At 46.6% G+C, this 15,334-nt stretch overlaps 1 protein-coding gene across 7 annotated transcripts in view; it reads left to right on the top strand.

Moving 5' to 3' along the window:
* CHD5 (chromodomain helicase DNA binding protein 5) overlaps nucleotides 1-15,334 on the top strand; it is a 2,731,226-nt gene that overhangs the window by 2,593,439 nt on the left and 122,453 nt on the right. For 4 of the 7 annotated variants that reach the window (XM_069610277.1, XM_069610279.1, XM_069610278.1 and 1 more), the window contains one exon: nucleotides 10,707-10,821. In XM_069610277.1, coding sequence (XP_069466378.1) covers nucleotides 10,707-10,821 — 115 coding nt within the window. Of the gene's footprint in view, nucleotides 1-10,706; nucleotides 10,822-10,952; nucleotides 11,007-15,334 lie in introns of all 7 variants that reach the window. The other 3 variants (XM_069610282.1, XM_069610281.1, XM_069610280.1) reach the window with 3 other exon arrangements.

Below are 15,334 nucleotides of genomic sequence, written 5' to 3'. Positions count from 1 at the left end.
CTCCACCGGCCTACACCCCTGCTGCAAGGGCCCCACCAGTGTCCCCAGGAGTTCTGCCTCTGGTTGATCCCACACCAGCACCGATTGTAATTGTGCCGCCGCGAAGTACTTTTCGTAGTCCAGAAGGCTCAATCCCCCACCCTCCCTCGATCTCCGCAGAGTTTGCAGGGACATCCGCCTCCTCCCCGTGTCCCACAGCAATTCCCTAATCTTAACATCCAACATTTAAAAAAACACCTTCTTTGCCACATACGGTATATTCGTAAATAAATAAGTAAAGCAACCGCGGGAGGATTACCATTTTACATAATGCCGCCCTGCCCATCAGCGAAAGGGGTAAGAACTTCCAGAACTGGATGGAGTCCCCTATTTTGGATAATGCCCCCCCTGTATTATGTACAAACGTGTCCACCACCTCATGAAACACCCACACCCCCAGGTATCGAAATGATTCTGTCTCCCTTTTCTGGTAATTCTTCCGCTGGGCGTTCCCGTAGCCCTCCCAACAGAAACAGAACCGATTTCTCCGGATTTATACGGAACCCCGACATAGCTCTAAAATTGCGCAGTATTTCTAAAAGGTCTGGACGAAATATCTTGGGGTCCCCTACGTATAATAACAAATCATCCGCATATAGGGATACAATATGCCTCTGCCCACCCACCTCAATTCCAGCCTCACCCATTTCCTGCCGCAGAAATGCTGCCAGTGGTTCGAAAGCCAGAGCAAATAAAATTGGGGAAGCCGCGCACCTTTGCATAGTCCCCCTTCCCAACTCCCATGTCTCCGACACCCAATTATTAGTTTTCACCATCGCTAGCGGTTTAGTGTACAGCAAGGTCAGCCACCTACAGATGTTCTCCCCAAACTCCTGTAACACCCAAAACAGCCACTTCCACTCCAGGGAATCAAACGCCTTCATGGCGTCAAACAACGCTATCGCCATGTCCCGCCTTTGTGACTTCACCCGATCCATCACGTGATGTAGCCGGGAGATATTACCCGAGGTATTCCTGCCTCCTATAAACCCACACTGATCGGGATGTATCAGATTCGATGCAACCGCCGCCAACCTGGACGCCAAAATCTTCCCCAGGATCTTCCCATCTGCATTTAATAACGAGATGGGCCGATATGCTGTGCAATCCCTCGGATCTTTCCCGTCTTTTAGGATCACCGTGATCACTGCTTCCCTCATTGATTCTGGGAGGCACCCCCCCTGGAACGACTCCTCATATAACCTCTGAAGCTGCGGGACAAGAAAGTCGGCAAACTCCACATAGAACTCCACCGGTAGCCCGTCACTACCCGGCGCTGTACCCCTCCTCATAGTGCGTATCGCCCATCGAATGTCCTCTTCCCCTATGGGGGCCTCCAACTCCTCCCGACTATCCTCACCCAACCTCGGCAACTGGAGCATTTCCATGCGGTCCTCCACCTCCACCTCTACATATCCCCCTCACTTGTATAGAGCTCCTTATAGTATGTCACAAAGGCCGCATTAATCTCTTTTTACGTCCCCACTATCTCTCCAGTATTAGATCAGAGCTGAGTAATGATGCAACTCGAACTTTCCCTACTAACTAGCCATGCCAGAAATTTGCCCGCCTTATCCCCCTCCCTGTGGAGTCTCACATCCCATCTATTATCATTAAAGTGTGACAGCTCCGCCAGAGTCTTCTGGTGAAGCTCCAGTGCTCGCGCCAGGTTTTCTGCCACCTCTGCCCCCCCACCGCCTCCCTATCCAGTCCCGCTACCTGGACCTATGTCCGCTGTAACGTCTCTAAGAGGTGCTTCCTCTTCCCAACTATCATGGTCAAGCATTTCCCTCTTATGGTCGTCTTGAAGGTGTCCCATAACACTCCCCTAGCGCCCACCGTGTCCTCGTTTAATTTAAAGTACAACCTGATCTCCTCTCTAAGCTCCGCCACAAAGGCCCCATCTCGCAACGCCTCCCTCTGCATCCGCCACAACCGCCGCGGGGGGCTTGCACTGGGCCCGCACAGCGTCGTCACCAGAGGAGAGTGGTCCGATAGAATGCGCCCCAAATACATTGTTTCCCCAAAATAGTGACAGTGTTCCCTTCCTGTTACCATATAATCTAAACGCGAGTAGGAACCATGCACACTCGAGTAATAAGAGAAACCCCTTTCTTCCCTGTGTTTCTCCCTCCAGATCTCTACCAGGTCCAGTTCCCGCATTACCTCCCGTAAAGACCCCGCCATATACTTCTTTGCCCTCCCCCAGTACCCTGCCCGTCCGACCGCTCATCCAAGTGACAATTAAAGTCTCCCCCCCATATTATCATTTCCCCCCTATAGGCCCCCATCATGCGCAACACAGAGGGGAAATACTCCTTGTCATCCACATTAGGCGCGTATGAGTTAACCAAACAGTGACCTATTCTCCCACATACAGCGCACCAGGACTGTCCTACCCCCCCATCCACCACTCCCCGCTCCAGCCTAAGTGGCACCCCCCTTGCCACCCAGATAAGAACCCCCCTCGTCTGAGTTGAGTACGTTGTGCCCCGTACCTGACCCCCCACAGTTTCTCCAGCTTCCCCAATACCTCCGCATTGGAGTGCGTCTCCTGCAACAGGGCCACCTGTATCCCTTGCCTCTTCAAATATTCCCCCACCCTCCTCCTCTTCTGATAGTTCCCCAGCCCCCGGACATTCCATGTCCCAATTTTCAAACTTCCTACCTTACTCATTCAATATGTCGGAATTTGCCCCCATGTCAGCCCCTCTCCCGTACACATGACATCAACTCCATCATCCCTCTCCCACTCTTAACTGCTGTGCCCAGTCTCACATCCAATGGTCTTATACAACTCCCCCCCTCCCGCACCGAACCCCAACTTGGTGCTACCCACCCAGACTCTTCCCCCCTCCCTTCTCTCTCTGCCCCTCCACCCACCCCCACTCCCCCATCCCTCCCTGCTTCTTCCACCATAACAGTAGACCCACTAAACTATTCCACCCCTCTTCCTTCCCTCCCTCGGGGCTGGTAGTTAGTGGGCGTTGGTTAAACTAGGGGTATCACCATCTGCCCCATGCAGCCCCACCTACATCTTCCCCTCCTTCTCCAGTAGCACCCCACTCCCAGGAACAGTTTCTGCCGGGGGTCTCCCTCAGCGGCATAATGCCAGGCTTTATCCACATTCCTCCACCTCCCGAGCCGCCCCCACCCTAGGACCATCCGGAGAAGGGTCCCCTTTATGTTGCCTCATGTCCAACCAGTCCCATACCTCTTTCGGGCTGGTGAAAAACCATGACTCCCCCGCCCCCCCCCGACAGCACTTTCATCTTTGCCGGGTAAAACATCATGTATTTTAAATTGAGTTCCCGCAGACGGCTCCTCACCGCATCGTAGGATCTCCTCTGACATTGTACCTCAAGCGTGAAGTCCCGAAAAATCCTCAACTTTGCATTTCCGATTGCATACTGCCCAACCCTGCGAGCATCCTGCAGAATGGCGTCACGGTCCCGGAAGTTCATGATCTTAGCCACTAGCACTCTCGGCGGGGCACCCGGCGGCAGAGGCCTTCCTGGAACCCTATGTGCCCTCTCCACAGTAAAGAGGTTGGACAAGTCCTTAATCCCCAGGACTTTTAGGATCAGATTTTCCACTAAAAGCTCTGCGCTAGGGCCCTCTTCCCTCTCCGGGACACCAACCAGACGGATGTTACAGCGCCTGGAGCGTCCCTCAGCATCCTCAGCTCTAACTTCCAGGGTTCGAGTTGCGCCTATAAGGCACGCCACCTGGTTCTTTAGCTTTTGGACATCATCATCCACCGTACTGACCCTCTGCTCCACCTCCGTAACTCTCTCGCACACTTTGCGGAGGTCTGCCCTCACCAGAGAGACATCCATTTGTACCTCTTTAATGCTCTCCTGAAGAGTATCCCTGGAGACCTGTATCGCCTCCATTAGCGAATCCAGGGTCACAGAACGTCTTTCCTCCCCTGGGGATCCCCCCTGTCGATCTGGTCCCTCTTGTCTCTGGGGCCTGTCCTTTGCCTCCGTGTATTTCTCCATCCGTTGCTGGCTTCTGCCCATGGTAAATCAGCTCCTATAGGCACCCCCTCAAGCGCAAATCCTGCGGTCTGTCCTCAGCTGGCACCCTCGTGCCTAAGTCCACCTATTCCGCCTGAGTTTTCCCTCAGGCGCCCACCTCACTCGCAGCAGTCTCCAACCTCCACCGATTCTGTCCAAAACGCCCAGCTCCAGCAGAGTCCTCCAGCCTGCATCCCCCTCTTTTCCAGCAGTCCCCAGTGCCCACTCTATTAACCAGTCAGGGGCGCGTCTCCAAGGCCCCTTCTATGCGCCACACTCAGCAGTTACAGGGGGAAACCCTGCTCTCATGGGCCCTCTACCCCTCACTGTACTCGATAATTTCCAGCTGGAGCGGGACGTCTAGGCAGCCCGGAGGGAAGCAGGGAGATCCCAAGAATCCCCCAACAGGGGAGAAACAAGAGATCAGACCCCCCATCCCCCGCCCCAGAGGCTTCTTCCACCAACACTTCCACCGCCTCCAGGGGCCCGCTTCAAGCGTTCCGCCGGGGGGAGTCACTGCTCCGTCTTGCTCTCCCTCACCGGCGGAAGGAAAGTGTCCTACACAGCCTCCGTGATCTCTCTGCACAGCCAGTCTCCTCCTCTCAGGGACACGCAGCCACTAATGTCTTTGTCTGTGGGCAGGACCCCCCACGCGGGACCTACAGTGCGGGCCCCCGTTCACTCTTTCCTCCTGGGGTCCCGTCCCACAGCCCGCACCGCAACAGCCGCTCCCGCAGTGCCGCAGCCCGGGCTCTCTGTTCTGCAGTTGGGTAGCTTCCTCGCGGCGTCGCTCAGTCCTCCTGCCCGACCGCTTCCCTCCGGACACCAACCTCCAGCCCCCAGCCGGGACTCCTCCCGCCGCTGTCTCTGCGAGCCGACCCGCGCCACTCCCAACGGCAGCTCGCTCCACCGTCCGCCGCCCGATCCACTCCTCCTCGTGTCCCTCCCAGCAGGGTCCGCTCCTCCACCCCCGCCAGGGACACGTCTGCGCTCGCCAGGACCTTTGCTGCTCTCGGAGGGCACCGTCCAACACCAGCACCCACGGGCTCCACACGGCTCTCCCTCCTCGCTCTCACAGCTCCACAGGGGCCATCTTAGGCAGCTCTTCCCGCCGAAGCGCCAGACTTTTCAGCGAGCCTCACAGACTACACCTCGTTCCGTATCTCTCCTAAAGCAGATTATCCTTCACCACGGCACTTCAACTTCGTTCCCCAGTTCTTTCTACGCCATTCGTGGTGATTTTACACAGGATTTCATGCGGATTTCGGCGGCTGCACGGGAGCTCCCGAAATTCACCTGAACATGGTTCAGCAGTTGGCCACGCCCCCTTGTTCCTTCTTTTGATTACACTTTCTTCTGGTGAAAACATTGAAAACTATACAAATATCCCAACGAGCAGCCTCATGTCTTTAATTTCCCTACATGCAGTGAGTTAAGCCTACATGTTTTTGCCTTTGTGGCTTTTCCCGCTCTTCCCCTTTCCCTCGCTCTTAGGCCCCATTTATTTTTCACCCCACATGGTCTGGCTGCAATCCTCTGTGTGGCCACAATTCGACTCTACAAAGACAGGGCTCAGAACTTTAATAACAATACCGGTGGTGATGTGCGCAGTATAAAAGACAAGTAACATGACATATCATACACACAAACGCATGCACCCTCCTTTATATCATGCTCTTACTGCTTCCGGCATTTAATTCTCTACATTTCTCTCCATTACTGCTGTGCAGCTGTTTTTCCCAACTCTTATTTTTGATTCCCGTTTGTTGATAAACATGCTCTAGCTCCCAGGACATTGCTGTCCATCTGATGTTTCAATGGCTGTTTGATCCTCATTTGTTATCATCTACTACCTCTCTTGTATGTCTCTGCATCTCCTTTCATTTTAAATCATGTGGTCAATTCCTTGTTATGCTAATCTGCTTTTGTATTGCGCCAATTCACTTTGTCTTTAAAAGTCTCTTCCTGTGTTACCCCTCCTTAAGTATGCTCTATTGTCTCCCTATTCCCATCCTGTATTCTGCACATGCTCAAAAATCAGGCTTGCCCTCCCTCTCACCCTCATGAATAACACGAGTTCCTTTCCATTAAACTATTTGCCCCTAAACTCCAGGAGTCTTCTTTAAATCCTTTCCTCTTCGATCAAGCCAATCCTTCATGTTTTTCTTACTCAAGCTCTAAATTGTTGGGCTTTTCTCAATTAGAATTATTGGCCTACAACAACCAAAAAGCTCTTGCTATAAAAGCTAGAAATTGATAACTGTGACTCTGATTACCTCATCTTTGTAGGGTGATTTGATGAAAAGCAACAAAACAAATGAAAGGCATCTATATTGTGAATGAATATAGGGATCATTAACATTCGGGTGGTCTTTACAAGCTGCAGGATTTGAGAAAATACCCGATTTCACTTAAGAAATGGAAACATGCCTTGTTGCCCAAGAAGTCTTCTGAGACACTCCTCATTACATTTATGTTTCTTTTGCTCCTTGAAGCTCAGCAGACTTGTCTGGAATATGCATCTTATTACTATATTCAGTGTGATGCCTTAAACCTGCCTGATGAGAAAATGTGGTCTGCTCTACAAAATTATATTCTTAAAAAAAAAAAAAAAGGTTCCTCTGATAATCACATTAATTGGACCATTGGCAGAGAGTCAGGCAATCATATCATATCCCTCAAAAGGCCTACTGGTATAGACCTCCTCTGCACTATCTGTCAGAACACAACTATTGGAAGAGCAGTAAATGCTGACGAGAGCGAGTCAGACTATGGGAGGTAATACAGCGGTGGTTAAGATGGCAGATTCATGAGAAAATAGCATTAAAGAGCTTGAGGCTTGCTACGTTTATAGCATTATGATCTGCAGCCAGCTTGAGGACGAAGGGTTATTACATGCATGTTGCTCAGGAGTACAAGAACAATGGTCAGGCATAATATCGGAATGACCGAAAGGCTATTATTTGGGCATTCCAACAATTGAGGGAAGAATGTTCTAATTAAAATAGAAGAAACATAAATGGCACATTGTGATGTAAGGTCAGAGGACTTAAACAGGAGATTATAGCTCTGCACTGCTCCATTGTCTTCAACGGATGTTCTAACACTCTGATGTTCTAATGTAGCATTCCTGACCACAGGGCTAATCAATAACACTAATATTCTAGATTTAGGGAAGAGACTTGGGAACACAAATTAGAGCCCTGGGAAACCCCACAAAGTGGAAGATAGTGGGAGGAAGAACCAGAGATGTGTACTGAGACAGTCTGCTTAGGCAAATAGAAAGATAACCATTGGTTGAACAATTCTGCCAAGCAGCATAGCTTCACAGCAGTAGCAGAGGTGGATGACAAATCAAGTAAGATATGAATGGAGAATACAGGCAGGACCGTGCTTTTTTCTATGATGGAAATAGCAGACAACAAACAAAATTAGGGATAGTAACAAGTAAGAAGGCATTAATTAAAGTGAACCTGTCTGCGTGGTTGGGCAGAGAAAGAGGTCTCTTAAAGAGCTCAGAAAGGTAAGAGAAGAGTTGAAAAGATTAAGAGCCTGAGTCACAGAACTTTTTCCCATTGGATTGCACCATTATAAAACGCTTCTGTGAATCAGGCCCTAAGTATTTAAAATCGAAGAAAAAAAGGGCCCCTTAGATGTATCAGTGAAGTAAGACGGTGTGCCAAACGGAGGAAGCATAATTAGCATGGGAAAGAAAAGTGAACTTCAGGTTCCTTAGCTGGAGCAGAAGTGTAGAGATTGGTGTTGAGAGAAATGAAATTCTGAGGTGAAGCCATTTCCTGTTCTCTGGAAAGGCAATACTAGTCAATGGCCATGGGTGCTACCAGAATCCGTCTCCCGCTCTCCAGAGTGCTCCTGCAAGCAATAATCCTAGCTGCATTGTCAGACAGGGGGCATCAAATGTCAGTGTTCCTGAAGATGCAGAAATAATTCTACCCAACAAAAGTGGAGAAGATGGAGGTGAAAGATAAGCATAGAAAGGAAAGCAGATAATGGTTTGTGTGGGGCAGGTACAAATACATGCTCCAACAGAGAACAGAGTAGACCAGGATGAGAAGGCATTGACACAATGAATGATTTAAAGTACAGCTCAGCTCTTCAATGATGTGAGGTTAGGAGAGTAAAGAACAAGACACGATCAGTATGTAATGATGTTTTTCCAGGGTATGTGTGCATCTCTTAAAGTTATGATGTTTAGTACTTGTCATGAAATATCAGGCTAGGAACAATATGACCGTTGCCATGATATAATGCTCTGCATAATGGTGAGTAACATTTTGCACATTTATTTTTCCCTAAAATGAATACGATAATAGCAAATTAATTGCACAACTCCATTCTCGCCACATTTTGACGCAAGAGTAAAATCACACTGCCCATGTGCAAAGATTAAGCTTTATCCAACACGTTGGCATGTTAATAGGCCTGATTCATGGACGTGCTTTATAATGGCGCAATCCCATAGGAAAACGTTCCATGAATCAGGAAAATTGTATTTTTCGTCAATTACGTGTGAGAGTTTCCTTGCATGGTGATGAGTTGTGCTGTAATTCACAAATGTGGTGCCCATGACTGAGCCACAGAATATTAGACCTACACAACAACCCTCACTTTGAATTACCTAGCACAAATTACTGCTGAAAGGAACAAGCCCAGCCGCCATTTAAAGAAAGATACATTTAAGTACCGATGTACTGAAAAACACATCTTTCTCCTTTACAGCTTGGGAAGAGCTAAAAATAACAAATTAATTACCCATGGTAATGTTCTGTCTGATGAATGTTCCGCCCACAGATTCCTCCTCTTAGATATATTCTGCGACAGCAGCACAATTTCTGAAACTTTTTTTGTCCACTAGGGGGTGCCTTGAGGCCTCAGCGTTGAGAGCTCTCGAAACTCATTGGCCTTGGGTCCGGACCTGATGTTGATGCTGCTACAAATAGCCAGCACTGCGCCCCGTGACCTCAGTTTTCTCATTTACTCCATTTGCTCAGCCCTGTTGGGGAGTGGTGTTTTGTACTCCTCAACAAAACCATTTAGTTTGTAGACCAGCATGGGCCTTCCAGCAGAGAAGGAGAGACTTGCACAAGCAGTTAGCTCTCTGATATGAGGGACAGGTTGGGCGGGCGATCAGGAATCTGTGGGAGGAAGATCCATCACAAAGAACATTACTAGGGGTAAGTAATTTGTTCTTCTAATATATTGTGTCTTACCACGGATTCCTCATCTTAGATGGACTCCCATAGGATTGTTCTTCCAGGAGGGGTGAAAGAGTCTCACTCCCGCCATAAACCTTTTACAAAGCATTTTGTAATACTGCTCTGCTGAATCAGGCATTCTGACCGTCCCAGGCATCCAGGCAATAATACTTAGCGAAAGTGTGAAGGGAAGACCAAGTCCTGTTCGGCAAGTACCTGCAGTAGGTACGCCTCTCTGCAGAGCTGAGGAAGTTGCCACTCCCCTAGTGAAGTGTGCCGTCAGTCCTTCCAGGACTAATACTGTAACATTTAGAGATTGCCAATACAATCCATCTCAAAATGGGTTGATTAGTAACGGCTCCCCCCACCCCATCTGATGATCACCGTATCCTACAAAAAGCTAGTCCTCTGCTCTGAAACCTCTTGTAATTGCAATGTAGAAGCTCCCGAGCTTCAATTTTGAGCGCATCTGCTTCAATGCCTTCTACGTCATAGATTGAAATGACCTGCAATCGGCCGTCTCAAAATCAAATCCGAGACACCACCGGCATGGCATATGAGGATCGGTTAGCAAAATTGTATCATTTCAATCCTTCCAACACTTAAAGCATGAATGGTCTGGCATCTACATTGTGTCTAATATTTAGGAGTTTTTCAGAACGTTTTCCTAAGGTGTGAGGTGTTCCGATCATTGCATGATGAGCATGCCGAAAAATAACTGAGGTTACGGGACGCAGTACCGGCTATTCGTATAAGCAGCAGAGTCACGTCTAGACCCGAGGCTAAGGAGTGTCGAGGGCTCTCGATGCAGAGGCCGGACAGTGTCACCTGTTGGATAAAAGAAGTTTCTGAAATTGTGCTGCTACCGCAGAATATAGCTAAAACAAGGAATCCGTAGAAGGACACAATCCATTAGAACAGATGATTATAATTTATATTTGGTGGATTAACTCCAAGTAGGTACATTTGCACTGACATGTATTCTACTCAGATCATTACAGCATATTTTAGAAATATTTCAGAGACAGTGAACATTTATAAACGTATGTCCTTTTGAAAAGCAAAGGCAGAGAACACATATTAAATAAATGCCTCTCCAAGTTAATCTAAAGTTAGGGAACAGATGTGTTTGAAGCATTGATTACACTTAACACAATCCAATGGCAATAGCAGATGAATTAAACATTAAAGATGGCTATTCACCAAACAACATAGTAATCCTAATTAAAATATGGATCCGTCAGAGGGTTAATTCTATAGGAAAAGGAAGAAGCACGAGGGACGGGCAATAGATAAATGACGGCCTTGGGTAAAAACAGCACATCACCCGATGACCAAAACTGCTAATGTCAATAGCAACGGGTACTGCTTGAATGTTTTCCGCAAATGTATGTGTTAATGAATCACAATTGCTACATTGTGTTTTTAGGGTTCGTTTGGATCCCCTCAGATTTACAGCAACAGCTTCGGTCAAAATTTCCGAGGATCTGGGCCAGGTGGGATTGTCAACTACAGCCAGATGCCGCTGGGACCATACGTCACTGGTAGGTACCAAATTTCCAGATAATGTCATTCCATCTAAAACGATTACAGTGGGACTTACATTTCATTTAGTAGACTGTGAGTGTGTATAACAGACACTAGGCAAGCAAGATGTTTTCTCTCTCATCAATAGATTTTTAGCGGTTTCCAAGATTTTCCTCTGTTGCCGTCTTCATTTCGAGGTGAGGTAAGCCTAATCTTATCACTCTGTGTTTATCATCTTGTCTGACCACTTCAGACGCTGGCATGAGATGGTGCTAGAATGGCCATAGCCCAACCAGCATAAAATGTCTCTGGGTCATACATTTTCATCGCTTCATTGTGTAATCATTCCTAATTGTGCCATTATTACTTAAATATTTAGATCTCATCAATTGAAAACTAAACAAACAAATATTGTCCAATTTAAATAAAAGGCAACACATGAAAAGGTATTATCCCTGGTGCATTCGCCCTTTATCTATCTTCTAATCATTCTTTTTGTGTCTACAATCGTACCATGTAACCTCTTTTAAGACCCTCATCAATTACTACCCTGACAAATGAAGACTCATTCGTAGGAAACAGTTGGGGAATTAATCATAATATGTGTGAGCAGGTGGCAAAGGAAAGATGTGGCTTGAGGGGACCTGCCCATCCTGCTTTACCCAAGGCTCAACCAGCTATATATTTATCCCCTCAGACCATAGCCATCCCTTTTCGTTAGAATACCACGTGTTATTGTCGTCTCATTATGTAGAAATCAGGTGCAGCATTTGCACCGACAATGAAAATGCTGCATCAAACCTCTGTTGTGCAAATCGTGCAAACTTATTTCCGAATCCTGTGGAGATGAGTGATGTCAATCAGGACAGTCTCAGTCACCCCTCACATATTGAGTGTGAGGCATTTCGCCACAAACCATGAAAGCTGACGGAGCAGAGGAGCAGGGCCAACGCAGCTTGGAAATTGTGACCTCGCCTTCCATGATGTTATTGATGATGACCATCACAACAGTCAAGTTTTTCTATCAGTGCTTCTCCCTACACTCGACCCCAAAGCAGTGCTCAACCATCTCACACCACCCAGAGCTCGTTGAGCCCACTGATTTAGTGCACTCTATCTATTACATTAAATAGGTACATTATTCATCCCTACAACTTAACCTTAACTTAGTTTGACATTACTATGAAAAACACAGCTGCATTTTGTATCTATGCACTCACTTAAGAAAACTGTATATGCCTTTTGCAGATATACTTTCTCTTCTGTGCCCCTGTCCCCTTTCAGAATGAATCATACTTGTTTTGCCTAACATATATTTATAGAGATTTCTTAGGCCAGGGCGACTTAGCTATCAATTGGTTTACTTTGCTTGTTGCTTTTATTGAACTCAAACAACTAATGAAAACAACTCTGCACAAAGAATTTTAATGTATAACTTGGAACAGCCGTGGTCTGTGGGGTTTGGAGAGAAGCTCTTATATGTCGTCTTTTCAAATTGACCTGTTGTGCGATCCTGACCAAATCATCCTATTTTTCTCTTCCTTGTTTTTCAATTGTTGAAAACATAAGGATGCCTCAGTAGACTGTAACTGACTAAATAACACTGCACACTTTACAAACACTCACCATTTATAAGGTATGGCCCCACATGTCCAGGTGCTGCCATAGTATGGAAGTACAGCATCATGTACCATAATCATACCATACCATCATATGCTTGGTCTAGTCAAGATATGTATGGTATTGCGATGTTAGCACCTCCTTCTTGTATCTTTACAATATTGAAGATCATGATGTAGTGGGCATTTGGTTTAGTTTTGTCTTGTAACTTTTTTGTCAAAGCTGTGCAATACTATAAAAAAGCTCAAACCTAAACGTGATTCAAGAAACGAGGTAAATAAGCACTTGGTTCAAATAAATATATTTCCCTTCGTTTGCACGGCCCCTGCCCTAGGCCAGAGTGAAAGTGGTGCTGGCGCAACCTGTGAAGAAATCCTGGCTACACCACTGTTGGGAGCTACAATTTAGCACTCTTTGACTGCTTTATTTTGCCTTGCAAAGTAACGTTTCATCCTCCAATGCCCACATATTCTTTAATATAAGCCAGCACAATTGCTCTGCTATGGCCATACAATGTGATGGTCATTTTATACAGAATAGCATTGAAGGCTGCTGCCATGAGTACAGTGTCTGCAATTCATGGGAGACTTGCGTTGAAGTGCCATGAATTTGATAGCACCATTTAATAAAGCCTGGTTATACTACACATACTACTTGATAAGTACACATCTCTGCATACTGAGAAAACAAGCCCCTTGAAGGAACATTCTTCTACCTGTTGTCCAAGATAACATATGAATAGAAACATGTTAACATGAGATAAGGCCACAAAGCCCAGCCAATCTGACTAGTGCGATGTCCATTCTCGGTGCTGTGAGAAATCTGAAAGTCTCTCACTTACTAATCCCCGGGGATCTTTCATCCGGGTGGCTCTTATCCAAAGTCCCACATACAATTGAACTGCTGCTTGGATTAATCATATTGCGTACTGTTGCCGAGGAGGAATTGCCTGAGAAGCAACCACTAGACATATTTCAAGATTCGATTGGATAACAAAGGGATTGCGATGCCCCAGAATTAGAATGGGGTAGGAGTCCATAAAATCAAGAAAGTATAATTCATGTCCATGGTGTAACTTTAGGAACTGACAAGTGACCGCCAAGGAGTGGGGTGGACCTCTGGTACTATTTGATTGGCCAAAGGAAACGGGTGTGCTTTAGCAAGAAGATAGGGTTGTCTGGAGTTTGGAGGAATGGTGGCCCCATGGGCTATCAATTGGTTTAATTTAATTAGGCCAATGTGTCTTGCAGCCTATAAAATGGGTAGCGTGGGAACCAAAACTCCAAAGTTCCCAATGGTATTCAATGGGTAAGTCTGCAAACCTTATTTAGTAATAGCGCTGGAGAGTGGTTGGGCAAGAAGTGGGTGGAAATTTTAAATCTGCGGATTGGGGAGGGTTTCAAAAAAGCGACTATATGGATTCTACAGCTGTACAACATCTATAAGCAATCCAGGCATTTCACCGAAAGTGGTCAGCATAGGGTAACAAATCATCCCCGGACTGGCTGCATCAACAAATCATACAAGTGATTAGTGTGTGGGTTGGAAGAGTAAAAACTGTGAGCGTATTCTGAACTTTTACCTTGTAAGGCCAAAGTAACATTGCTTAGGATTCCACCCTAGCCACAAAAAAAGGGGGGAGGGGAGAGCTGGCAACCTTGTAACTACAAATTTCTCTCACAATGGCCCGGAAAAGTTCAAAAGAACCAGTGGAGGGGGTGCCTACCGCCAAGCTGCAAAAGAAAAAACAACAAGAAGGGGCTCTCGCAAAAGTATGGTGTAAAGAAGGAGAAGAGGTGCCTACCGATGAATGCCTGTTAATTCATCAAGAATCAGGACCTGTATCAGTACCGAAGATATCAGAGCAAGATTCAACAACTGAAGTAATCAATGTTTCAATGATTATAAGAACAGAACTTGCACAAGCTCTACAGGAGGTGAAAAACAATATCAACGACTTATCAGAGCGAATAGAAACAAACGAGACAGCGACCCAATATATTATGGAAGGCACATGCAAACTAGATTTACTGGCTGATCAGTTGGCAACAGCAACCCAAAACATTGAAATGCAAGATTTTGAAAATAGATCGAGGAGATCTAACATTCGGGTTAAATCACTCCCGGAAACAAATCAGGACCGGGAATTGAGAACAACGATGCAACAGGTGTTTGCTGATCTGGTAGACTTGGAAAAGAGACAGGATGTTCCAATTGATCAAATACACTGTGTGGGCCCGAAACGCAAAGATCCAGGAGCAAGGCTCCGCGATGTGGTCGCAGCAATTCAAAGGTACGGTCAGAAAAGGGCAATTCTACAGGCAGCAAGGAAAGCAACTCCCATTAAGGTCAACGTATCAGAAATCCAATTGTATCAAGATTTGGCGCAAGCACTTTGTTGAAGCAAAGACTTATGGGTCCAGTAGTACACATTTGAATCAAAAACCAAGTTCGCTACGGATGGACATTCACTTTCGGACTTTTCTTCACATGCAAAGGACAACAACATCAGGTCACTTTGTGCGAAGAAGGTTTACGGATATTGAAGATAGCAGGGAATGACGAAAGGAACCAACAAAAGGAGGCTCGAAATGTCCAAAAAAAAGGGAGATTCGGAATATGGGAATGGACTAAACCATCTTGAGACAAACACTTTGAGATTAATTCCAAGGAACTGTCGACCGAGTATGACATCCACGGCCGCAGAGAGGGTAAATGTATAAACTATTGTATTATGTGTAACAAATTGGAAATTTGGGACTGTAGCAATGGTTGTGGTGGACGGAAATGTTGCGGGGGCAAGATGTTTAAGCAAGGAGCTGGCAGGAGGGAGGGGGTACAGGTCTAGGCGCTTAGAAACAGGGGGTGTTGGGTACAGATAGACCCACACAACTAATCTCCGGGTGTGTA

The sequence above is a fragment of the Ambystoma mexicanum genome, chromosome 8 (assembly GCF_040938575.1).
Source record: "Ambystoma mexicanum isolate Mex_15411 chromosome 8, UKY_AmexF1_1, whole genome shotgun sequence".
Classification (NCBI taxonomy): Eukaryota; Metazoa; Chordata; class Amphibia; order Caudata; family Ambystomatidae; genus Ambystoma; species Ambystoma mexicanum.
This window is presented reverse-complemented; position numbering and strand designations above follow the sequence as displayed.